The sequence below is a fragment of the Malus sylvestris genome, chromosome 13 (assembly GCF_916048215.2).
Source record: "Malus sylvestris chromosome 13, drMalSylv7.2, whole genome shotgun sequence".
Taxonomy (NCBI): domain Eukaryota; kingdom Viridiplantae; phylum Streptophyta; class Magnoliopsida; order Rosales; family Rosaceae; genus Malus; species Malus sylvestris.
This window is the reverse complement of record NC_062272.1, coordinates 14,033,916-14,059,335: the sequence shown is the minus strand read 5'-3', so window position 1 is coordinate 14,059,335 and position 25,420 is coordinate 14,033,916. Positions and strand designations below refer to the sequence as shown.

Below are 25,420 nucleotides of genomic sequence, written 5' to 3'. Positions count from 1 at the left end.
TCAAGAAATGGTAACAATTTCATATATAAATCCAGTCAAAAGTTGATACAAATTGTGAAATCTCGATTGCAGCTCATCTTTTGCTATGATCCCACCTTCCTTTGTCATTTCTTCCTCCTCTCGTTGCATGCCTTCAAGGCCTGAACTTCTGATCAAAAAGTTGTTCACACAAAATTAAAACAGGAAATTCACAGTTACTGGAAAATGAAATTGAGAAATGAATTGCAAATTAGGAACCCAAATTACGTACCTGGTTGACAAGATTTCCAATTCCTGTCGGTCTTAACAAGGCAATCCTGCAAGCCACAGACCGAATTCGGGTTCTTCGTGATTTGGGGTTTAGGGTTTTAGAATTTTAGAATCTAATAAAAATTGGGGAAAATAGTTGTTACCTGTAAGGAGAGGTAGAGAACAGAGCATTGGTTGAGCTGTTTTACATTGTCGTCGTCGTCTTCTACGTCTGCGTGGAGAGGTGGTGGTTGCGGCGGTGACGGGTTGCTTTGTTTTGGATTCGGGTGGGACTGGGAATGGTCCATTTTTGGAATTCGGGGAAATTAGGGATTTGGATTTGGAATTGGGGGGAATTGGGGGGTTACGGCTGTCCAATGGGGCAGTAGGGTTTAGGGTTTTAGGGAAATTGAGGTACATAGCGTGTCCGAAGAACACAAACAAGCACTTTTCTCGTCCCAAAATTAACCTGGCCAAACGACAGCGTTTAGATTGAGGCAATTTTTTTGGTGGAGATAAAATATAAAGAATAAGAAGTTGTTTGGAACGTGGTTGTTTTGGGTAAATAATTTATTGAGTATTCTAATTAAGTGAGTGATGATAACCTTCTCATTTTAACTCATTACACATATATTATATTAGTATGCAAAATTAATTTTAATTTTAAGTGCTAATAGAAAACACATGACATAAAAAGAAGTGAAAAAGTTGGTAGCATTTTCTTTACGACCAAGTGGTTTACATTGCTGTTTATTTTTAAATGGACCAACAACTCTCTAATTCGAAGACATTTTCTAAAACACATGAGCGGCAACCATGGCATCCATCAGATGGTCACAATGTGATTTCCTATTGCTTGAGGGTCAGGTCAAGCGACCCTCCGTATCTCTCTATGCGTCCACTAAAGGAAATCGAACTCGAGCTTAAAGTGACAAGCACACTCTTCTTGTCATCCAACTCACTTGTGATCGTAGGCTTATAGATTAATTAGTCACCAAGTTTTAAAATGTCTATTAGACTAAACGAAAATACTAAGATATTATTAAACGAGAAATTAATAAATAAGGTTGTGATTTTCACACACCCTTAACTACTTTTCTCACACCCCTTCCTATTTTTTAGTACTTAATTGGTATCATACTATTTAATATTCCATATATACCCCTCTTTATTTAATCTTTCATTTATTGCCATCAAAAAGTAGGAATGGTATATATTAGGGGTGGGCACTTGGAACCGAAAACCGAAACCGAAACACGAATCGAATCAAACCGCACCAAACGGTTTGGTTTTGCGGTTTTGAAACGGTTTCGGTTTCAAAACCGAACCGCGGCACACAAAACGGTTTGGTTTCGGTTTTGGGTTTTCAAAACCGCACCGAAACCGAAACCGAACCGAAACCGCACTTTTTTATTTTTATTTAGTTCATTCAACTAGGTTTAGGTTATACTTATACATTTGGTTTGCGGTTCTGGGTTTGCGCCTCCTTGCATCTCCGCATCTGGCCTTTGCGAGCGACCTGGTCACCTGACTGTGTTAAAAGCCTGCTCAACCTGTACAATGTAGCAAGGAAGATATGGAGTGGAAGAGGTAGAAGACGAGCAAGAAACTCGTGTGAATTTCAATTAATAATACTCAAATATTAGTCTGAGGAGCAATGAGGCCATTGCTCCATTTAAGTAGCCTTTCCACTCAGAAATACCAACTCAGCATTCCATTACATAACCACTCACTAAAGGACAAACCCTTTTATTTACTAAATTGAAATTACAACAAAAGGAATAAAATGCATTTCCTAACATCACTCCCTCCTTAAAATCAACCTTGTCCACAAGGTTTCAGAGCTGAAATGTTGGGAATCTGGCATGAAAATCATCATAATCCTCCCAAGTAGCTGTGCTCTCTTCTTGTCCAACCCACTGTACTAGCAACTGAACACCTGCCTTGTCTTCCTTCTTGTAAATTCTCCTGGCAATTATTGCCAAAGGAGCATCTGATGGATGAGAGTCCCGCATCTGAGCTTCATCTGTCAGTGTTGGCAGAGCTGTTATGGGTGAATCCACATTTCCCATGTGCCTCTTGAGGCAGCTGACATGAAAAACAGGATGGATTTTTGTTCCCTCAGGTAGTTTGAGTTTGTAAGCAACAGGTCCTACTCTCTCCAATACCTCATAAGGACCGTAGTATCGAGGGTGTAGCTTGTGATAAGCATGTGAAGCCAATGTTTGCAACTGATATGGCAGTAGCTTGAGATAGACTAAGTCACCAACAGAAAACTCTCTCTCAGTCCTTTTCTTGTTTGCATGAACTGCCATTCGATTCTGAGCCATTGCTAAGTTAGACCTGAGTATGGTAAGCAACTTATCCCTCTCAATCAACTCTTGTTCCACCGAATCCATTTTTGCAGTACCTAACTCATAAGAAGTAACATGAGGAGGAGGGTACCCATATACCAATTCAAATGGAGTAAATTTTGAAGAAGTATGATAGGAAGTATTATAGTTCCACTCTGCCCATGGTAACCATTTGACCCAATTCTTAGGTTTGTTTCCCACAAAGCACCTCAGATATGTTTCAACACACCTATTGACCACCTCAGTTTGTCCATCACTCTGAGGGTGGTACCCCGAGCTCATGCAAAGTTGTGATCCTTGCAACTTAAAGAACTCCTTCCAAAAAGAGCTTAGGAACAACGGATCTCTGTCACTCACAATTGTAGATGGCATTCCATGCAGCTTGAATATGTTATCAACAAACAACTGAGCAACAGTCACGGCAGTATAGGGATGAGCTAAAGCTAAGAAGTGAGCATACTTAGTAAGCCTATCTACTACCACAAAAATGACAGTTTTGCCTTTGCAAGATGGTAATCCCACAATGAAATCCATGCTTATATCAGTCCATATTTTTTGAGGAATTGGCAAAGGTTGAAGTAAACCAGGAGGAGATAGAGTTTCATACTTGTTTTGTTGGCAAGTATTACACTCTGAGATATATGTCTTTATGTCGCCCTTCATACCTGGCCAATAAAAACCCCTTTTTAGTCTATGATAGGTCTTCAATACACCTTGGTGCCCTGCTGCAGGTGTTGAATGATGCTCAATTAAAAGCTTAAGCTTCCAAGTGGAATTGGGGCTGATTACTATCCTGGACTTGTACTTGAGTAAGCCATTATCAAGATGATAATGGGCTAACTTAGAATCACTGGTTGTTCCACTCCCCAAGGATGTAACCGCTGCCCTTTTTTGCTTGATCCAAGCATCTTCTTCATTGTATCTTCGTAATTCATCCAACCACCCAAAATAGGGGTAAGAGATAGCTTGACAACTCATGGATGAATGATTTACCCCATCAGAACACTGAGTGTCATGATCTGTGACTTGTCTTCTAGAGAGGGCATCAGCAACTACGTTATCAACCCCCTTCTTAAAATGAATTTCATAATCAAATCCCATCAATTTGGAAACCCACTTCTGTTGGAATGTTGTATGAGCCCTTTGGGTTAAAAAATATTTCAAGCTGCAGTGGTCAGTCTTGATTATAAAATGTCTACCCTGAAGATAGGACTGCCATTTCTTGACAGCATGTACAATTGCAATGAGTTCTCTCTCATAGGTGGAGAGAGCTTGATTCTTAGGTCCTAAGGCTCGACTGGTAAACGCAATGGGTCTCCCTTGTTGCTGGAGAACCGCCCCAATGCCGTTATCCGAAGCATCACATTCCAACTCAAATGGCAATGTAAAATCAGGCAGAGCAAGGACCTGTGGAGAGGTCATAGTATCCTTAAGATTCTGGAAAGCTACTTCAGCTGCTGGGGTCCACAAAAAGCCATCTTTCTTAGTCATCTGGTAAAGGGGTTGGCAGATTTTGCCAAAACTAGGCACAAATTTCCTGTAATAACCTGTGAGACCAAGGAAACCTCTCAATTCTTTCACTGTAGTAGGCTTAGGCCAGTCCATGATAGCCTGAATCTTGGAGGGATCAGCCTCTACACCTTTGCTTGATATGACATGGCCCAAATATTCCACTCTACTTTGACCAAAAGCACATTTCTGCTTTTTAACATAAAGTTGGTGCTGCTGCAACACTTCAAAGGTCATTTTAAGATGTAACAAATGGTCCTCCCAAGTCTTACTGTAGACCAATATGTCATCGAAGAACACAAGGATGAAATGCCGCAAGTAGGGTCTGAATATATCATTCATAAGGCTTTGGAATGTCGCAGGAGCATTAGTGAGTCCAAAAGGCATCACTAAGAACTCATAGTGACCTTCATGGGTTCTGAAAGCAGTTTTTTCAATGTCTTGAGGATGCATCAAAAGTTGATGATAACCGGACCGTAAATCAAGCTTCGAGAAAAACAGAGCACCATGTAGTTCATCTAAGAGATCATCAATCAGAGGAATAGGGTACTTATCCTTGATTGTTATGGCATTAAGCTCCCTGTAGTCCATACACATTCTCCAGGTTCCTTCTTTTTTCTTCACAAGGAGAACTGGACAAGAGAAAGGACTGTGGCTTGGTCGGATAAAACCTGCCTTAAGGAGTTCTTGAACTGCTTTTTCAATCTCAGTCTTTTGCAAGGGACCATAATGGTAGGGTCGTATATTAGGGGGCTTAGATCCAGGAACGAGTGGAATTTGATGATTGTGAACCCTACTCGGCGGTAGCTCAGTAGGTAAGACAAAAATGGTGTCAAACTGCCCCAACACTTCTTGTAGTTGCTGAAGTTGCAAGGGGTTTAAATCACAAGCTTCAACCATTTTATCTTCAATGGAGTAAAGGAACAAGCCCAAATTAGAGTTGAAAATCTCTTTGTCAAGCTGTTGAAGAGTCACCTCTTGAATCAGTGGAGCAGGTGAGTCACTATGAATGAGCTTATACTGAGAACCATTCTTGGCAAATTCCATAGTTAGTAGCTGGAAATCCCATAGAACCGGGCTAACTGAGGAAAGCCATTGGACCCCTAATACTATGTCACACCCTCCTAATGGCAAGGAGTATAGATCCACACCACATTCATAACCCCCAATTGATAAAGCAGCATCAGTGCAGCAACCTGAACTACTAACCTTACCCCCATCCGCAATCATCACTTCAAATGGTTTAGTAGGTTGAGTGTGCCAAGCAAATTTCTTAAGGAGTCTAGAATCCACAAAATTATGGGTGCTTCCAGAATCTAAGAGAACTGTGACTTGGTGACCATTCACTGAACCGATGACTTTCATTGTTTTCACAGTGGGCCTAGCAAGTGTGCCATAAAACGCACATTCACTAAGTTCCATTTGTAAAATTTCAGGTGGTGGTTCTTCTAGCAATGGGGTGGTGATCTCCTCTTCAGGGTAAGCTAGATCAAGCATGAGGAGTTGCTTATTAGCACAATTATGTCCCATGCGCCACTTTTCATCACAAAACCAGCACTCACCCTTCTCCCTTTTGCGCTGAATTTCCGCAGGAGTTAACCTCTTCACAGGGAAATTAGAGGGTTTAACACTAGGAGTGATGTGTGGTGTAGTAGGGGTGTGTAACCCACGAGGCTGTGGAAAAGGCTTAGTATAGCCACTCTTCAAATCACACAATTTAGCATCAAGTTGTAAGGCAATTGAAATGGCATCATGCACATCAGAAGGGCGCAGAAGCTTAACATCATATTTAAGTTCACGTTTCAATCCACCCAAGAAACAACTCTTTAACAATAGAGGCCCTAAATCATGGGTTCTATTTGCCAAACGCCTAAATTCAGTGATGTAATCTTTGAGAGTACCTGATTGTTTCAATTTGAAGAGCGCTTCGGCACTGTCTTCAAACTCAGAGGGCCCAAATTCTTTGCAAAATGCGTGTGTGAAATCCCCCCACCGAGGAGTGGTGCGCAAGCAATCGTGCCATCGAAACCACTGAAGTGCCTCTCCTTCCAAGTGAAACGAGACCGTTAAGACCTGCTGAAGCTCAGGAATGGAATAGTAGGTGAAAAACTGTTTCGATTTATAAATCCAAGCAAGTGGGTCTTCACCCGGAGTGAATCGGGGAAAATCGATGCGAGGTTGCCAGTTATGGCGAGGCCGATGAGGATCAAGGTCGCCGGAATCGTGAGGATTGGCGATGAGTGGTTGGGGAGGAGGATCAGTATCAGAAGTGGAACCTCCGCTCCCACGAGCGCAAGCTTGCTCCCGACGAAATTGTTCGAAGAACATCGCCATTTTGGAATCGAAGGAATCAGAGAGTGCAGCAACAGAAGATTCCAAAGCAGCAACTCGAGCGTCCATGAGAGATAATCGAGTGTTGGGATTGTAGCGGGGCATACAAAGAGGGATCCAGGATCAAAATTGGGTGATACCAATGTTAAAAGCCTGCTCAACCTGTACAATGTAGCAAGGAAGATATGGAGTGGAAGAGGTAGAAGACGAGCAAGAAACTCGTGTGAATTTCAATTAATAATACTCAAATATTAGTCTGAGGAGCAATGAGGCCATTGCTCCATTTAAGTAGCCTTTCCACTCAGAAATACCAACTCAGCATTCCATTACATAACCACTCACTAAAGGACAAACCCTTTTATTTACTAAATTGAAATTACAACAAAAGGAATAAAATGCATTTCCTAACAGACTGCGTGCGAGCGACCTGGTCACCTGATTGCGAGCGACTGCCTGCGAGCGACTACTTCTGCTTCTGCGACTGCTTCTGCGGCTTGCTTTCATCTCTGCCTTGCCTCCAATCTTGGAGTCGACACACGCAGAGGTGAAAATTTCTCATCCTCTGTCTGCAATTTCATATATGTTGTTAGATTAAAGGGGAAAATATGAGAACAAACTCATGCACTGAATCATGATTGATAATTTAAAATGTGCATTTCTTTCGAATGTTAGGCAGGTTTGGGTTTGGCAAAGTAAGTAATTTTTTTTCGAAAGTTGAGATATTAGTATCAAAATTGTCTGGTCTACTTGGGTTAGGCAGGTTTCAGTGCTGTACACTAGTTTTTCTATGTTCGTAATTTCGATTGTAGTAGAGGAGGAAGAGGAGGAGGAGGTTTTTTCTGGGTCCGGTGAGTTTATGTTTCTGTTTCTGTTTGGTTGCCGAGAAAATGGAAGAAAATTGAATAAAAGAATCCGATATTTTTCACGTTTATTTGGTTGGGATGTTTGGAAATGGAGAAAACGAGCTGAAAATCGAAGATTGAGGAATTTCTATTTTGGGAATGAATAAAATTTGGAAAGGTCATTTGCCTGTTGTGGAGAATTGCGGGTTGAATTGGAGCTGAGATGAGGAATTTCTATTTTGGGTATTCGAGCTGAGATGAGCTTTACGTTTCGGAGCAATGCGGGTTGAATTGGAGGGGTTTTGGGTGTTGGTTTTTCGTGGGGTGTTTTCGGATCTTGAGGAACAATGGCGTTGTTTAGGAAGTTCTTCTACCGGAAGCCGCCGGACGGGCTTTTGGAGATATCTGAGAGCGTTTATGGTATGCTTTTCTGGGCTTTAATTTCTTTCAAATTTGGTTTATTGAAGATGATGTTTGTTAAATTGCGTAAGGCTTGAATGTGGTTGGTGTTACTGGGACTTTTCCTTCTTTTTGTTCGTTTTTTCGTGTTTTGTTATTAGAATCTCAACTAAGAGCTGCTTGTTTGCAATTTGAAGATGTCTATATTTGGGGATGCATATTTACTGTGTCTTTTGGGATTCCTAAGAATGAAGTGAACTGCATTAGTTGGACAGAGTATGCATGAATGGAACTGCACTAATTTGACTGATACAAACTTTGGGGAGGCTCCGTTAATATGTCCTGGGAATAGAAGGGTTCAGGGTTGATTTGTGGGCACGTTTAAAGTTCCCGTGTATGCCTAGAAACTTTTTTACTGGCAATTAACTATTGTGCTCTAAAGTTGATAGAAGAAATGAATCTAAAGTCAGTACTTCATTTCCACTCAGTCACAAATTATGAAATTTTTGTTTTTGGTGTGGTGATAGACAAATTTTGCTCAATACAATGTGTGCACTAATGTGGAATTTATCCATTTTTTATGCTCTGTATATACATGCTAATATGTATATCCTTCAACAATTGAACGCTGATGACTGTTTCAGAAGGAAACAATTTGTTTTGTATTTGCTGGCTTGTTCTCGAGTTCTGTGTGTCGTTATGCACTTACGCTGCAGAAGAATTTAAACTATGTGTATTTACATGTTGGTAATTGTTTCGCTGCAGAAGAATTTAAACAGAATGTGCTCTTGATGCATTGTGAACGAGGTGGGTGGTTGGTATTGGCATTCATGCTGGCTGCACTCTTGATTTACAGGAAACAGTACACTGAGGAGCACAAGACGTTGGACATGATTTACAAGCAAGCACCTAGGGAACTTTTGCAGTTAATGCCACCGTTGAATCCAATGCCTTCGCAACAGAGGTATTTGCAGTATATAACAAGAAGAAATGTGGGATCAGAATGGCCTCCACTGGATAGGGCGCTTACGTTGGACTGCATCATCATTAGATTCATTCCGAATATGGACAGAGAGGGAGGTTGCCGTCCAATATTTAGAATATATGGACAGGACCCTTTTATGGCTGCTGATCGAACTCCTAAAGTTTTGTTCTCAACACCAAAAAGGAGCAAACTAGTACGACATTACAAGCAGGTGGTTTAAGTCATTTTACTCTCATTTATATGTTTTTTCCTTTGGTAATTGTAGATTGTAGTTTTCTCTTCCTGAACAAGAAAGAGTATTTTGTTGGTAATTTATTCTCGCGTACTTGGATTGTTTACTCTTCCCACAATTGTACTCTTAAGTTCTTAATTGTACTATTGGAAGTTGCTGGAAGTCTGTTCTCGTGTGCTATTAGCTTAAGTAGGATATTTGCATATCATGGTTTCATTTATCTATATGTTGATGCTTTGCCTTGAACTTCATTTTAATTCTTAACTTCTTGGTGCAGGTTGTACATTTTTTTTCTCAAAAACCAAACCGAAACCGTTTGAAACCGCACCGAACCGAACCAAACGGTTTGGTTTCATTTCGGTTTTGGCTTCAAAACCGCACCGCACCGCACCGCAAAAAGTTTCGATTTCGGTTGTGGTTTCACTCGAAACCGCACCAAACCGCACCGCGCCCACCCCTAGTATATATGGAAGATTAAATAGTACGATACCAATTAATTATTAAAAAATAAGGAAGAATGTGAAAAAAGTAATTAAGGATGTGTGAAAATCACAACCCCATAAATATTGGTCAAAGAAAATGAGCTAACCAGTAAAGTGGAAGTTAGGTGCTTCGCTTCACATAGGCCCCAATCTGGCCTAATCTCTATTAAGTTCCAAACCAAACGAACGAACCATATCGATATGGTCCCTTCTCACTTTCTTATATACTGGCCTTCATGCATGCGCGTGTGAGTGTATTTTTTAAATTACGGCGTGTTACGCGTGACTTACATGTTTTAAATGTATTTATTTGCGTAAATTGACAAAAGGAAAGTCAAATATTTGAAGTAAATGAATAATTTTAGATCATGCTGGAAGAAACCCCTCATAAACCAATTAAAGCAGTTGAATTCACATAATAAAATCGGTCTCTATAGAATTTACATTAAGAATAGAAAAAATAATATTTAATAAACAATTGATTGAATCACATTATTGCTAGCTCATTATGAGGCTAAGCCCACTCCACCCCCTTAGTATAGATAATATTGTTTGTTAAAAGAAAAAAAAAACAATCATTTGAAAATTAATTTAATCACATTATTATCCTCATGCGAAAAACCTTTTTTATAACCGGCATTACACGCCTCTTAAGATGTTTTGAACGTGTTTAAAATTAGAGAAAATAATATTTAATAAACAACTTATGTAATCACATTATTAGCGCTCATTGTTAGGCTAAACTCACCCCCTTCCCTTTAGTGTAGATAATATTGTTTGTTAAAAAAAAAACAATCATTTGACAACATATTTAATCATATTATTTTGAATGTGTTTAAAAATGGAAAATTTGAATCACATTATTGCTAGTCTATTATGAGGTACTAAATATAAAAATAAAACTGTACCAAAAAAATTACTATTAAAAAAACCATTGTTAAAAAGATGAAAATACCTCTACCTTATTTAATGCATTATTTTGGGATGCCTTTAAAGTTTTTTGTTTTGGGGGCATTTTTGTCCAAATATTTTTGTTGAAGCTTGGTGACACCAAAATCATTGTTTACCTTTTGTTTTCTCTTTATATATGAGATTCCTATTTTTCATTTTATAAGCTGAAAAAAAAAACTTGAGACCTCGTACTTAAAATTAAATAATTGTTTTTATTTGAACGATATATACTATTTCTAATTTGGATATATGTCCATTTAGAAGTTACATTTCCTCACATTGAAGAAGTTCTGTGCTTTGCCAATATATATACATATATAATTTCTTAACTTAGTTTCTTTTTTTTTTAATACAAAATTTCTTTAAAATGTATCTAATAATTCAAGATACGATGACAATATAACAACATTCCTTTGAAAACCAAAGAGAAGAATAACTTGAAGGGAAAAAATTGGAAAATGATGATAACTTTTATATAATCATTCAAAATTAATTAAACTACTTGTTAAAAGAGGAAATATAAAATAGAATGTTAAAAATAAGTTGGTTGGGAGACAAATTATAGCACATGCATTACATATACAATGTATATTCGTAACATGTACGTGTAATGAACAAATGTGAGTCGACAAATAAACAAATAAAAAAGGGTAAAGTGCAATGTATCCCACAATGTGCATGGACATAACTTGTACATTGCTAAATGATCACACTATAGAGGAAAACTCCCTCACCTAGTATAAAAATCAAATATAAGTCGTGTAAATAAACAAGTTCTGTATTATATGATGTGATAAACGACGAATTAAATTTTCAAATAACTCAAAATTGCTTTCATTTTAAAAATATATATTCAAAGCATATCTACATCTTTTAAAGAGATACATATGTAAAAAAATATGTTAACAATACGCATCGAAACACGGGTCAAGGGGCTAGTTGTGAAGTAATTCATCTACTTGGGGTTGGTGGCTAATTTTCCTTAACTATGATTAGTACAAAAATGAAAATTCATCAAACCTTGGTTTTTTTTTTCTTTTCTTTTTTTGTCGTTGAAAACATTGGTTAATTGGTCTGGTCATGACAAAAAAAAAAAAAAAAAAAAAAAAAATTATGAAATTTACCGCAACGAAACTTTTGAGAGAGACGGACGTTCAAAGCTCTCTTATTTCTCTTTAAGCTAATAATTAAGAAAATAAGAAGAAGAAAAAAAATAAGCAACTATAAATTCTCTTTGTGATTCTATGGTGTTCTGAGACTGGTTTCTACCTTTGATTGCTCGAACAATTAGCTCAAATCGGGTGCGTCTCGATCGTATATGGCTTCTGATTAATCACCGCAAATTCTTGTATTTGTATTGGGGATCTTTAACTTTCATGAACACCAGATTCTGCATTTTTTTTTTTGCTCTGATTCTTCTATTTTGATCTAATTTTCCTGATTTTATTTTTGAGATTTGTATGGAGTTTCACATTGGTAGATCATAATTTTCGTCTAAATTCAACTGGGTTTCTTGCAAACGGATTGATTGTTCAGTTTTTTCTTCTGGGTAGTCTTTTTTTTTTCTCTCTGATTGACGTGTTCTTGTTGATTTTGGTTCTGGGATGTTAAAAATCGTTAATTTTAATACTGGGATATAGCTTTTAGTAATCTGGGTTTAATTGGGTTGTTTAGATTGACCAGTTGGTGATGTTGCGACCTGGATTTTTTTTATTGATTGCAGCTACGAATGTTGATTTCAGTAGTTTGTTGTTTGATGGATTTTTTATGGAATTGATGAATTTGGTGTTTTGGTATTGCTTTAAGAACTGATAGATAGAACTGGATGCGTATATGGATTGAATGTATTGAGATTAGATTGTTTTGTGCAGCTGAAATGGCATCAATGGTGGCCAAGGGCAGTAGTAGTTGCACCACCCAAGTCTCTTCCTCAATAGCTGTTCAAGAAAAGGGAAGTAGGAATAAGAGGAAGTTCCGGGCTGATCCGCCTTTAGGTGACCCGAATAAAATTATTCCCTTATCTCAGACTGAATGCACAAGCTATGAGTTTTCAGCTGAAAAATTCGAAATCACGCAGAGTCATGGACAAATTGGTGTCTGTGACCTGTGCAGTGTTAATCAAGACCATTCTGATGGGTTGAAACTCGACCTTGGATTGTCGTCTAGTGCTGTTGTTCCATCCGAGGGTAGCCCAAGCTGGCCCAGAGAGGAACTAGAGGCAGAGTTTCAGGATGCCGATTGGAGTGACCTCACAGAAAACCAACTTGAAGAGCTTGTTCTAAGCAATTTGGACATGATTTTCAAAAGTGCAATAAAAAAGATTGTTGCTTGCGGTTACACTGAAGAAGTTGCTACAAAGGCTGTTTTGCGGTCTGGTCTTTGTTATGGGTGTAAAGACACCGTGTCTAATATAGTGGATAATACTTTAGTTTATCTAAGAAGTGGCCAAGAAATTGATCCTTCGGGGGAACACTGTTTTGAAGATCTACAGCAGCTTGAGAAGTACATATTGGCAGAACTGGTTTGTGTTCTTCAAGAGGTTAGGCCTTTTTTCAGCACTGGTGATGCAATGTGGTGCTTGTTGATTTGTGATATGAATGTCTCTCATGCTTGTGCAATGGATGGTGATCCCTTGAATAGTTTCATTAGTGATGGAGCTTCAAATGGAAGTTCCTCCGTCCCGAATCAACCCCAGTCAAAAACAGAAACCAAAAGTTCGGAATTGAATCTTCTGAATCCTTCCAAGCCAGTTCCTGGTTCTCATAGTTCACAGTCTGAGACACCTATGATTGCAGGTGGGGTTTCAAACATAGCTAAACTGAAAAATTCCCTTGTTCATAGTGGATCGTTGTCTGAGAAAGAGGGTGCAAAGTCCACATCTGAGAATGGGGATAAATCTTTTGGTGCATCTGGAACATTTCAATCTCCTGTGGTAGAGGAAAAGGTTTTAAGTAGTCGAAAGGTTCATTCTGTTACCACCAAGAGAGAATACATGCTTCGGCACAAGTCACTTCACTTGGAAAAAAGTTACCGGACTTATGGATGTAAAGGGTCTTCAAGAACGGGGAAGCTGAGTGGTTTGGGTGGTTTAATCTTGGATAAGAAACTAAAATCTGTGTCAGACTCTACCACTGTTAATTTGAAGAATGCTTCCTTGAAGATAAGCAAGGCTATGGGAGTTGATGTGCCTCAAGAAAGTGGAAACAATAATCTTTCTGCCAATGCCGGGCCTTTTTCTCCTAGAGCATTTAACCTGGATGTTGAAAATACTGCTTCTGTTTTGCGTAAGAACAGTGTCACGTCCATGTTACCTTCTGTTTGTACAACAGCACTACCTTCTGTCGGTACTTCAACAGCATTACCTTCTGTCAATACTTCAACGGCATTACCTGTAGTCAATACTGCCGCAGCATTACCTTCAGCAAATACTACGCCTGCATTATCAGTTGCTGATACTGAGCTTTCCCTTTCTCTGCATCCAAAAAGCATTTCCAATCCAGTTCCTATTAGCTGTCACTCTGATGCAACTAATTCTGTTTTTGCTGGGATACCGTATGATAAATCCTTGGGGCAGTGGGTCCCCCGGGACAAGAAAGATGAAATGATTTTAAAGTTGGTTCCGAGGGCACGGGACTTGCAAAATCAGCTCCAAGAGTGGACAGAGTGGGCAAATCAGAAGGTTATGCAGGCTGCGCGTAGATTGAGTAAGGACAAGGCTGAACTTAAGTCATTGAGGCAAGAGAAAGAAGAAGTTGAGCGGCTGAAGAAAGAGAAACAAACACTGGAAGAAAACACCATGAAGAAGCTTTCTGAGATGGAAAATGCTCTCTGCAAGGCTAGTAGCCAGGTTGAACGGGCAAATTCTTCCGTCCGGAGGCTTGAGGTGGAGAATGCTGCCTTGAGGCAGGATATGGAGGCTGCTAAAGTACGTGCTGCAGAGTCTGCTGCAAGCTGTCAGGATGTATCTAAAAGGGAGAAGAAGACACTGATGAAGTTTCAGTCATGGGAGAAGCAGAAAACCATGTTCAGTGAAGAACTTGCGACTGAAAAACGCAAGTTAAAACAGCTGCTACAGGAACTAGAACAAGCCAAAGATCTCCAGGAACAATTGGAGGTACGTTCTAAATACGTGATTTCCACATACTCCAAATTGGCATTCATGCATGTGAAATTGTGAATTTATTTGGTTTGAGGTATTTACACTTCTTTGGGATGACGAATTATGAAATCGTTTGGAATATAAGTGGTACTTGTGCATGTTTTGTAATGAAGATGATTTAGTCTTGTCATTTGCTTGCTACATATTTGCTTTCTCTTTTTGGAGTTTATCATTATCGTCTATTAGCACACATGCATGTACATGTGCAAACACACATTTTGTAACTTGAAAATCAGTCTCACATTGGAAGATATAAATTAGACGAGGGGATTGATGGACCGATGGTGTGAACTTTGAGAAAGGGCATGTAACGGTGTTGTACAGCTCATTTTGATGAAAGCTTGAAAATGTTGTGTTGTTGGTTTTACTCTATTTTCTTTCTGAATAGGTTTAATTCTGAGCTTCTTCTCACAAAGGTCAAGTATGTCGCAGGCTAGATGGCAACAGGAAAAAAAATCAAAGGCAGAAGTACTTGAGCAGGTCAGTTCGATAAGAAAAGAACGGGAACAGATAGAGGCTTCAACAAAATCCAAGGAGGATATGATTAACCTGAAAGCAGAAAACAATCTGCAGAAGTACAAAGATGATATTCAGAAACTCGAAAAAGAAATCTCTCAATTGAGACACAAGAGTGATTCTTCAAAAATTGCTGCGCTGCGGAGGGGCATTGAGGGGAGCTACACCAGCAAAGTAACAGACATCGAAAATGGCCTGGATCACAAGGGGTCCCGGATGCCATACATCTCGGAAGTAGTGAAGGATATTCAAGAGTACTCTGAGACAGGAGGGGTGAAACGTGAACGGGAGTGTGTGATGTGCCTGTCTGAGGAGATGTCCGTTATCTTCCTCCCGTGTGCCCATCAAGTGGTTTGTAGAACATGCAATGAGCTCCACGAGAAACAGGGCATGAAGGATTGCCCGTCTTGTAGGAGCCCGATACAGTGGCGAATTTCTGTACGTTATGCTCGTTCTTAAAAAAGTCCAAAGAATCTGAGTGGAGTGTTCTGAATAAAGATTTGTGGGACTCATATAAACTGAATAAATGCGTTTGGATCACTCCGTCGAGGAGTTTTTGACGGTTAAAAGTTGCCTTGTATTCTGAGGTTTGATCCTCTGGGAGGTTTGATCCTCTGCGTGGTTTGATAAGTTTTCACATCATTGTACTAGTTTGAAATTTATAGAGGGCTATGAGTTGTTAGCTCTAAATTTTGTTCCCACATAAACAAACGTTGTATGAAACCCAAAAAGAATGTTGGTAACTGTAGTTACATTTACAAAAACTTGAGATATTATTGCGGAAAGTGATTTTCGCACACCTTTGACCTTCTGCACGTTTATGCTTTAATTCTCATTTCATTTTATTCAATTTAACGTCTAATAGAAAAAGAGGGAAGCGCATAAAACACTGACCATTCTTTTTTATAGTCATAGGGTTGAATCCAAGCACGACATGACTATAAATAGGTCGGCAGACCAAAAACATGAACACAACACTTGGCAGACGAATAACATGAACATGACACGATCCGTTCACACAGATTGTCACACTTGCTATATTATGAAGAAAGCATGCCTCTTTTTTTATTTTTTTTCTATTTTTTTCTTTATAATTTTAATCATCAAGATTTTAAATTGGAAGGAGAGTGTCAAGTATGTGTGAACAAGGTCCTAAAAGGCGATAGGCGCTAGTTAGGCGGCATATAGGGGCTTAGCGCCTAGCTGTCTAGGCAGGGCCTAGGCGGTTTTTTTAATTTTAATTATATTTATTATAAATTTCCTCTTATACTTAAAAAAAAAAACATAATTGTATTGGATACATAAATTGCAAAATAAAATTACATATATATATATATATTATAAAGTATTTGAACATATTAAAAACATGGAGAACAAGCATATAATGAGTGTTCATCTAAGTATTTAATAAGTCTTTTACAATTTATTGAAAAAGTAAAATGCAAAATAAAAGTTATCTAGTTTATGTCTAAATGAGAATCGTGACTTAGGCGCGTGCCTAAATGGGTCTAAAGGGATCTAAAAGAGCTAGGCAGGCGCCTAGGTAAGTCTAAACATCATTTTTAAATTTTCAGAGTCTAAAGATTAATTAAGGCAACAAGCAGCTGCTTAGCATCAGTTTTTTTATTTGACAAAAAAAAAAGAGATTTTTTTAGCAATGTGTGAGGATAATAAAAGAGAGAGCGGGATTCCATGGTGACGATTGTCCACCAGCGAACCACGTGGCATGAGCTCTATGGATTCAGGTTTTCTCCGGAGGCGGGGGAGGGGACGGGCCCCACCGTAACGACCTTTTTTGGTCAAAATTACATTGTAAGTTTTGAAATTGTAACTGCCTTGGACTCGAGTTTGCCAAGTCTTCATCTCAGCGTCAACCATAATAACTGACTTTTCCCTCCCTTTTTTCTCTTTTCCTAAGCAACCTGAAATACCTAAAACACCCTCATATCTCTTCCTCTTCAAGATGTGGTATCGATAAGTGTGCAATATTTTCATTTTATTTTTTTAGACAGCATCATTGTATTATTTATTTATTTTAAATATAAAAAGTATGTAAGCGACTAATATGATATCATATTTTGGTGTCCAGATCAAATGATACATTTTTATTTAAAATTTTATTATTATTAAGAAGAAGGAGATGATTCGAAATAATTACGATAATTTAAATGACAGAGAGTTTTGAACTCAGGACTCATGAGTAAAAACCTAACACCCTACCCTTTAGAATATTAAACACATGCGAGTCAAACGATACACTAAAATAGACTTGGTGGCCTCAAAGAAAGCATTTAAAGAATTCTAGCTTGAGTTCACTTTTCACTAGACCAACACTTAAAGGTTATTTGCCACTCTATTTACCATTATGAAGTTTCTTGGTTTTTAACATTTCATACATCAAGTTTTTTCATCTCAATCTTGTACCTAATATCATAATTCTGGAACACTTCATACATCCGTTAAGTTTTCTATCAGAATCTTCGTTAACTGATGATGTGACTCCCACGTGGACGATGATTGGGCCCATGTGGATAATAAATAATATTAATTTTTCATTTTTAATTTTGAATTTTCAATGTTTTGATATCCACATGGCACCTATATTGACATATGGCGTCTAATTATTGTCCATGTAGGCGCCACGTCATCAATTACCAGAGGTTCTGATAGAAAATTTGACGGATATATGAAAGTGTCTTAGAATTATAACTTTAGGAACAAGACTGGAACAAAGAAAACTTAATATATGAAATGATAAAAACTAAGAAACTTCAAGATAATAAATTGATTGCGCCCGAATCTAGTATTAGTATTATCAAATAAGTTAAACATTATCCAAACCAGTGGAACAACTTAGATTGCGTCCATATCCGTTTTCAACTAATCGTAAACTTCAAAAAAACTCTGCATATTACTTTTTACAACAATATGATTGGTAGTTGATTATGTTCCAAAATTTTGTAGGCGCATGAATTGTGAATGGGCAGTTTAAAAGCTGAGTTAGCGCTAAAATTTGGTCCACTCATGTCACTCATCACACCAGTTACAGACAAAACAAAGACAACACAACCGCCATTTTGCTTCTCTGAACAAGCTCTACACCTCAATATCTCTTTGCAACTTTTGCAAATAGAAACTCACCTCCTCTGATCAGAAAAGCACTTCTATCTTCAGCAGGTATGTGTATGTGTGCATATTTGATCAAATGATTTCGGGTTCTGTTTCACTCTTTAATCCTTAACAAATTATTTCTGCAAGCTGTTATCGGCACTCTAAAATATCCACCGATCATGCATTGAGACAAGCGCTAATACGAGAGACGGAGGAGTGCACGATGATTATTTTTGCATTGCTAATAACAATTCATGTTTGAATTTTTTGAAGATTAATTTTTATTGCATGGAAGTAAACTAGTACTGATGAGTTACAGATTTTAGTATGATCTGTATCCATTGATTATATTTACTTGGGTTTCTCAAGCAGAGAGGGTATAAAAATGTCATCCACTCTGAAAGGCATGCTCATAAGGACACCATCTGAGGTTTATAGGCAGAGATTGTTGAAGGGAAAATATGTGGATCAATTTGATCTTGTTAGAGAAAACCCTTCCTTCCATGGCCTCAACTCTTCGGGTCGAGTTGGCCTCAAGCACTGTCACCGGCAGCAGATGCAAATTGTAAACGGGATCATGAACCCAAACCCGAAGAAGAACGAGCCAGGACACATCGAAGCAAAAGCTGTTGTGTCCCCAGCTGCAGATCAGACTGCACCAACAACCAGAAAGGTACATATATTGCATCCTTTTATTCAAAAGATGAAAATACCGCGTCGGATGATTCTAATCCTTGCAGGATCTTGGATCTCTTCATCCCTTGCTAATTAGTTTTCAGTCGGATGATTTAGTTTTGACTTGGTGTTAGAATAGTTTGTGACGTTAGAAATTGTAAAGTCCCGCGTCGGAAACCTGACAAAGTTAAAATAGAGCTTATATTAAGTGGTTTCATTCAACTTCCACTAATAATTTCATCGAGGTCTTTTGTATAAAACCTCACAATATTCGGATTGCACTCTAAACTCATAACAATATCATGATCAATTTGACTGGCAATCTGAACTATGTACAAGCATTTTGTTCATGGTGCCTGAAAGGTTTTTGTTTTGTTTCTACAGCGAGTATTTACATTTGGAAAAGGAAAGAGTGAAGGCAACAGGGCAATGAAGTCATTGGTAAGTTTTACTTCACTTTAGACATGCTACCAGTATGAGAAATGAAAATTCTAGCATTTTAGTTTGGCCCGATTTTGGATAAGGAGTTTTACTTATATCTCAATCAACCAGAAATTTGTGCTACATAACGGAATTGTTCACTTTGTAATTGTCCATTGATCTACATGTCCGATTTAGTCTTAAAAATTGTTCAATTTGTACTTGTCCATTGATCTACATGTTCGATTTAGTCATAGAATCTGAATTTTGTTCATCATGCCTATGCATCGTAGTTAGGAGGGAAAGGTGCAAACCTGGCAGAAATGGCTAGCATTGGACTATCCGTCCCACCTGGACTTACTATTTCAACAGAAGCATGCCAAGAGTATCAGCTGAATGGCAAAGATTTACCGCAAGGTTTATGGGAGGAGATACTAGAGGGCTTGGGGAGTGTGCAGAAGGACATGGGTGCTATTCTGGGTGACGCTTCCAAGCCTCTCCTCCTCTCCGTTCGCTCTGGTGCTGCGGTAAGAGTTCTTTCAGTTGCAACTACAGCCGTAGTGTCATTAGTTCACAAGAGCACATATGGAGAAGAAACACTAATGTAATTTTAACAATGACACATTCACTACAATCTGTTTAATAAAAATTAGTTCATGTCGTGCACCAACTGATTTTCACTCTGTATACCTAGATTTCCATGCCTGGCATGATGGACACTGTCCTCAACCTTGGACTCAATGACAATGTGGTTGCTGGTTTGGCCGCGAAAAGTGGAGAGCGCTTTGCTTATGACTCGTACAGGCGTTTTCTAGACATGTTTGGAAATGTTGTAAGTGCTTTTATTGTTGCATTTCATAATGTTCATGTGTCTAAATTATGACTTTTTTTTTTGTTCTTCCCAATTTTGGCATGATAAACTCAACCTCATCTTTTCTGTTTCGAGATGTATTCTGAATTCACCTGTTTTACGTTTGAAGGTTATGGGAATTCCACACTCATCATTTGAGGAGCAGTTGGAAAAACTAAAAGGTACAAAAGGAGTTGAGCTTGACACAGAGCTAACAGCCTCTGATCTCAAAGAGCTGGTAGAACAATACAAAAATGTCTATCTCGAAACCACCGGTGAAAAGTTCCCTTCAGGTACAAAGTAAAACGCCGTCAACTTCCTCATATTTTCCACTTTTCCTGTAGCACAACTCTGTATGTTTATATGTCCTTGTCCGCTTGTATATCTGCAGATCCAAAACAACAGCTTCTCTTGGCTGTTAAAGCAGTTTTTGATTCTTGGGACAGCCCAAGAGCCAATAAATATCGGAGCATCAATCAGATAACGGGTTTGAAGGGAACCGCGGTTAATATTCAATGCATGGTTTTCGGGAACATGGGAAATACTTCTGGCACAGGTGTTCTGTTCACTAGGAATCCAAGCACCGGTGAAAGGAAGCTTTATGGAGAATTTTTAATCAGTGCTCAGGTTTTTGATACCACTATACCAAAGTTATCTTTCTAAGTCAATATAGTAGAGACTATTTTTTTTATGGTTTTGTGAGAGTAACTTAATAATGGAATCGAATAGGGAGAAGATGTAGTTGCCGGCATTAGGACGCCAGGAGACTTGGATACTATGAAAAATTGTATGCCAGAAGCTTACAAGGAGCTTGTAGAGAACTGTGAAATTCTAGAAAAACATTACAAAGATATGATGGTATGAGTTGCCATTTTTATAGATGATCTTCCTATCAGTATTACATTCACATTTTTCGGTTTTGGGGAACACATGTTTTTGTAGAACTAAAACATGGGGTATGTTTGCAGGATATCGAGTTCACAGTCCAAGAAAATAGGTTGTGGATGTTACAATGTCGCAGTGGAAAGCGTACTGGTAAAGGTGCAGTGAAGATAGCTGTAGACATGGTGAACGAAGGGCTTGTGGATAAGCGCACTGCAATCAAGATGGTTGAACCACAGCACCTTGACCAACTTCTTCACCCACAGGTCAATTTGTAGTTTGTAATGTGGCCTTAATATTGACAGGCCCAACGTGCATATGCGTTTATCAATGTATCCATGTATGAAGACATTCAGGACTTACGACTTCCTTTTGTATAATTTTGTCTGGTCAGTTTGAGAATCCAACTGCTTACAAAGACAAAGTGATCGCCACTGGATTGCCTGCATCTCCAGGAGCAGCTGTAGGGACAGTTGTGTTCAGTGCTGAGGATGCCGAAACATGGCATGCACAAGGAAAGAGTGTCATCTTGGTAAAATTTTTATCCATGTTCATCTTATTCACTGTCAACTTTTTTCTCTTTCCGACACACTTCGATAACTGAATTGTACATATAACTTTAGGTAAGGACTGAAACTAGCCCCGAAGATGTTGGGGGTATGCATGCAGCTGCAGGGATCTTGACAGCTAGAGGAGGCATGACATCTCATGCAGCTGTTGTAGCCCGTGGGTGGGGCAAATGTTGTGTTTCTGGCTGCGCTGATATCCGAGTAAATGACGCTGAGAAGGTGGTTTCCACTGTTTTCTCTATATAAACATGATCTCTTGTAGTTAAGCCCACAGAGAAAATGACATAATTTGGTTTATTCATTGATGATACAGCTGGTTGTGATCGGGGATACAGTGGTCGAGGAAGGAGAATGGCTCTCACTCAATGGTTCCACTGGGGAAGTCATATTAGGAAAAGAGCCCCTTTCTCCTCCGGCTTTAAGTGGAGATTTGGAAACCTTCATGTCTTGGGCTGATAAAGTCCGGCGTCTCAAGGTACCATATTTTTGTGCATTGTGGTTTTCATTGTTACCGCTAGTAATTACTCAGTAAAAATTGTGTGGTAATGCTATAACAGGTTATGGCAAACGCGGACACACCTGAAGATGCGCTAACAGCAAGAAATAATGGTGCCGAAGGGATTGGACTTTGCAGGACAGAGCACATGGTAACTAATTTTAGTTACTAAAAGTGTTTGGCTGGATATCCGTAATGTTATATGGTCTGCTGCAAGTTCTATCAATGTTGTACTTTTGATTCCTTCTTATTTCGTGTTAACAAATCATATCAGGTTATAGAGCTCTGCTGATTTTGTCACGTTTTTTATCTTTCAGTTCTTTGCTTCGGATGATAGAATAAAGGCGGTAAGGAAAATGATCATGGCAGCTACAACTGAACAGAGGAAGGCGGCACTGGACCTCTTACTACCGTATCAAAGATATGACTTTGAAGGAATTTTCCGGGCAATGGACGGTATTTTCACAAATGTTGATTAAAATCTTTGAAATCTATTTGTATTTTTACCTCATGGACCAACTATAAAACAAAATTCCCAAGGATTGTTAGGCTCTAAGACTATATGTTTTAAATTCCTTAGATTTGTAATTGTAGCTTATTTATCACATAATTTATGAAATTTCAGGTCTTCCAGTAACAATCCGCCTGTTAGACCCTCCACTTCATGAATTTCTTCCAGAAGGTGACTTAGAACAGATTGTCAGCGAACTAACTGCAGAGACTGGCATGACTGAGGATGAAGTTTTCTCAAGAATTGAGAAATTATCAGAAGTAAACCCCATGCTTGGTTTCCGCGGCTGCAGGTTTGGTGGCTCTTCAATCATCACATGAGTTCTCCAGTCTAAAGATTTACTCAAATCTGTTCACACAAAAAAAAATCTACTCAAATTTAAATATGTTCAGATAAAAGTTCTTGATGAGCTTCATTCACTTTGTTAATTAGCTTCATATGCATCATTACTTGTTTTATCCATTTCAGTTTATTTTCACTCACAAAACATGTTTACCTATCACTTTGAATTTGTTATAAACGTAGTCCGGAAATATGGCACAATTTTGATATTTCAGTGTCAGATGTTTCCGCTGCGGGAAGGCTAATATGCTTAATGTCATAAACTTCGAGTGAAGAAGTTCATAGATGCACAAATATGATCTCCTTGTTATTGATGGAAGGAATGTTTTGATGTTTCAAAAGGCTAGGGATATCATACCCAGAACTCAGCGAAATGCAGGCACGTGCAATCTTTCAAGCTGCAGTCTCAATGAGCAACCAGGGTGTCAAAGTTTTCCCTGAGATAATGGTTCCCCTTGTCGGAACACCTCAGGCACGATCCTGCAATTCTTGTTCCTCATTTTCTCGTTTCTCGTTATTTACGTATGATACTAGATTCATAATTCATTCGTATGGATTTGTGAGAAATTGTGAAGTGATGGAAATTCAATCCTCAACGAAAATTTTCCTTTCAGGAACTAGGACATCAAATGAGGCTCATTCGAAGTGTCGCGGTAAAAGTGTTCTTCGAGATGGGTACTGCCTTGAGTTATAAGGTTGGGACTATGATTGAGATCCCCAGAGCTGCTCTGGTTGCAGATGAGGTAAGGCTAAATTGATAGGCTGACTTCATTATTTTCAACACAATATTCATCATCTTTTTTTTTGTTAATTTTTTTTTATATCAACGATGATAGATTGCGAAGGAAGCTGAGTTCTTTTCTTTCGGGACCAATGATCTCACACAAATGACATTTGGCTACAGTAGAGATGATGTGGGCAAGTTTCTACCTATCTACCTTGCGAAAGGCCTTCTTCAAAGCGATCCATTTGAGGTTTGTCACATTTTATGCAAGTCCGCGCAGGCTCATTGCAGTTGGGTTTTTCCCCAAAAGCACCAGAATCATCTGGATAAGACAATGAAAACAAATTTCGACTCTAATAGTCAAAATGCACTGCTTTCAGGTCCTTGATCAAAGAGGTGTTGGGCAGCTCATCAAGATGGCCACAGAAAAGGGTCGCGCAGCTAGGCCTAGCTTAAAGGTAACTGGAAATGCATAGATTTGGAACATACCATAACAAATTGGGATGTCAATTTATATCGATGGTGTGTCATATACAGTCACAAGATTTTATTTTTTTTCTGTTCTTCTCTGATATTTTCGCACGGTGATTATAAACTAACAGGTTGGAATATGCGGAGAGCATGGTGGGGAGCCTTCTTCTGTTGCATTTTTTGCAGAGGCCGGATTAGACTATGTTTCTTGTTCTCCATTCAGGTTCGTTTTCTTTTTATCTTTCTTATTTAAGTTGCATGGACTAATTTTATAACCAGATCAAATTCCTGATGCTAAATTCTTGTACAGGGTACCTATTGCTAGGCTAGCAGCAGCTCAAGTAGCTGTCTGAGAAAGATTACATAACCGGCGACTCTGCACTTGTAAATATATGCAGTTTATTTGTTGTTCATACAAATCCTCTATCATTATGTAGAAACCAAACTATAGGGGAAAATAACATATATAATTTATTTTTCATATTACTTTACAAGAACAGGAAAAAAACTAAATTAAGGAATGTGGATAATTCTTCGGCTTCGATGTTTTGGGAATAAATTATGTGTAATATTAAACAACGTATGACTTGGTGTAAATGTACAAGTTGCATAGGTAAAATGTTATTTAACTCCCTGAACTATTACCACAATTGAAATTGACATTCTAAATTATTTTTTTTTGGTAAATTAACCCTATGAACTATTTTAAATCAGTCAATTAACATCTTGCCGTTAGGTTCCGTCCACCATCTGTCATTTCACATTATTTTGTGTCCATATGTCATAAATATATTAGTGGTTATAGTTGACAAGTCAGAATTGATGATGGAAAGATTAATTTGCCCTTGAATTTGACGAAATAGTGGATGAAATCTATTGATAAGGGGTTAATTGGCTAATTTTTCAGCTGGGGTAATAGTTCAAGAGGTCAAATAGCAGTTTACCCAAGTTGCATTCCTGAGTTTGGATTGATCATATAGAGCAATCTACAAACGCTTAAAACTCAAGCATTGCTGCAGACTTAAACATCTCCCTAGAGGGCATGCGTGAGATTCGAACAGATCAAACTTGAGCCAGAAGCAACATCTTCGGTAAATTAAAATAAACTTGGTGCAGAGAGGAGGACTATGGTAGTAATTATATGACATGTTTGTTAGAAGGCTTCCGACACCACCAAAATTTAATGCGCTTATAAGCAGAAAGCACTTCCCATAGAAGCAGATTGGAAGGACAAAGGGGGGAAACTAGGATTTTGATCGTAATTTAGCTTGTCATTAAGCGTTCTGAATTCACATTGACAGAGTGGTGCTTATCAAGGTTTTTATGTGTCTGCATTAGCTTGTCAGCAACCAATAGAAGTTTCAAAATTTATCCTCTTAGC

General features: G+C 38.5%; 4 protein-coding genes across 6 annotated transcripts; 3 read left to right on the top strand and 1 right to left on the bottom strand.

Moving 5' to 3' along the window:
- LOC126596961 (uncharacterized) lies at window positions 1-684 on the bottom strand. The gene is made up of 3 exons (XM_050263682.1): window positions 393-684; window positions 251-296; window positions 1-148 (listed from the first exon to the last, which is right to left on the bottom strand). Exons 1-3 carry the CDS (start codon window positions 534-536, stop codon window positions 105-107), a joined length of 234 nt encoding a protein of 77 aa, XP_050119639.1. The 5' UTR covers window positions 537-684; the 3' UTR covers window positions 1-104.
- Window positions 685-6,725: 6,041 nt separating this feature from the next.
- Window positions 6,726-9,042, top strand: LOC126595691 (formin-like protein 18). Of its 2 annotated transcripts, none has more exons than XM_050262000.1 (2): window positions 6,726-6,966; window positions 8,520-9,042. In XM_050262000.1, the coding sequence occupies exons 1-2, from the start codon at window positions 6,818-6,820 to the stop codon at window positions 8,866-8,868; spliced, it is 498 nt and encodes a 165-aa protein (XP_050117957.1). In that variant the 5' UTR covers window positions 6,726-6,817; the 3' UTR covers window positions 8,869-9,042. The 2 variants fall into 2 exon arrangements, with proteins under 2 accessions (XP_050117957.1, XP_050117956.1); XM_050261999.1 differs by lacking the exon at window positions 6,726-6,966 and adding an exon at window positions 6,979-7,684 and having other exon boundaries at window positions 8,429-9,042.
- A 2,404-nt stretch (window positions 9,043-11,446) lies between these two features.
- On the top strand, window positions 11,447-15,752 carry LOC126596704 (putative E3 ubiquitin-protein ligase RF298). 2 transcript variants are annotated; one of them, XM_050263372.1, is made up of 3 exons: window positions 11,447-11,614; window positions 12,185-14,427; window positions 14,905-15,752. In XM_050263372.1, the coding sequence occupies exons 2-3, from the start codon at window positions 12,190-12,192 to the stop codon at window positions 15,445-15,447; spliced, it is 2,781 nt and encodes a 926-aa protein (XP_050119329.1). In that variant the 5' UTR covers window positions 11,447-11,614; window positions 12,185-12,189; the 3' UTR covers window positions 15,448-15,752. The 2 variants fall into 2 exon arrangements, with proteins under 2 accessions (XP_050119329.1, XP_050119330.1); XM_050263373.1 differs by having other exon boundaries at window positions 14,861-15,038.
- Window positions 15,753-18,002: 2,250 nt separating this feature from the next.
- Window positions 18,003-24,520, top strand: LOC126597639 (pyruvate, phosphate dikinase, chloroplastic-like). Its single transcript, XM_050264445.1, has 21 exons — window positions 18,003-18,165; window positions 18,472-18,772; window positions 19,159-19,215; window positions 19,488-19,721; window positions 19,889-20,026; window positions 20,175-20,337; window positions 20,436-20,671; window positions 20,774-20,902; window positions 21,013-21,192; window positions 21,321-21,458; window positions 21,550-21,714; window positions 21,809-21,970; window positions 22,053-22,142; window positions 22,309-22,447; window positions 22,617-22,794; window positions 23,187-23,316; window positions 23,459-23,587; window positions 23,681-23,818; window positions 23,949-24,026; window positions 24,171-24,262; window positions 24,350-24,520. Exons 2-21 carry the CDS (start codon window positions 18,485-18,487, stop codon window positions 24,390-24,392), a joined length of 2,907 nt encoding a protein of 968 aa, XP_050120402.1. The 5' UTR covers window positions 18,003-18,165; window positions 18,472-18,484; the 3' UTR covers window positions 24,393-24,520.
- Window positions 24,521-25,420: the final 900 nt, after the last annotated feature.

Coding starts and splice junctions, on each gene's coding strand:
- LOC126596961 (XM_050263682.1), bottom strand. CDS start 536: ATGGACCATTCCCAGTCCCACCCGAATCCAAAACAAAGCAACCCGTCA. Junction 297..392: donor TTCTCTACCTCTCCTTACAG/GTAACAACTATT, acceptor TGTGGCTTGCAG/GATTGCCTTGTTAAGACCGA. Junction 149..250: donor TTGGAAATCTTGTCAACCAG/GTACGTAATTTG, acceptor CTTTTTGATCAG/AAGTTCAGGCCTTGAAGGCA.
- LOC126595691 (XM_050261999.1), top strand. CDS start 7,612: ATGGCGTTGTTTAGGAAGTTCTTCTACCGGAAGCCGCCGGACGGGCTT. Junction 7,685..8,428: donor GATATCTGAGAGCGTTTATG/GTATGCTTTTCT, acceptor GTTTCGCTGCAG/AAGAATTTAAACAGAATGTG.
- LOC126596704 (XM_050263372.1), top strand. CDS start 12,190: ATGGCATCAATGGTGGCCAAGGGCAGTAGTAGTTGCACCACCCAAGTC. Junction 14,428..14,904: donor ATCTCCAGGAACAATTGGAG/GTACGTTCTAAA, acceptor AGTATGTCGCAG/GCTAGATGGCAACAGGAAAA.
- LOC126597639 (XM_050264445.1), top strand. CDS start 18,485: ATGTCATCCACTCTGAAAGGCATGCTCATAAGGACACCATCTGAGGTT. Junction 20,903..21,012: donor AACATTACAAAGATATGATG/GTATGAGTTGCC, acceptor GTATGTTTGCAG/GATATCGAGTTCACAGTCCA. Junction 24,027..24,170: donor CAGCTAGGCCTAGCTTAAAG/GTAACTGGAAAT, acceptor ATAAACTAACAG/GTTGGAATATGCGGAGAGCA.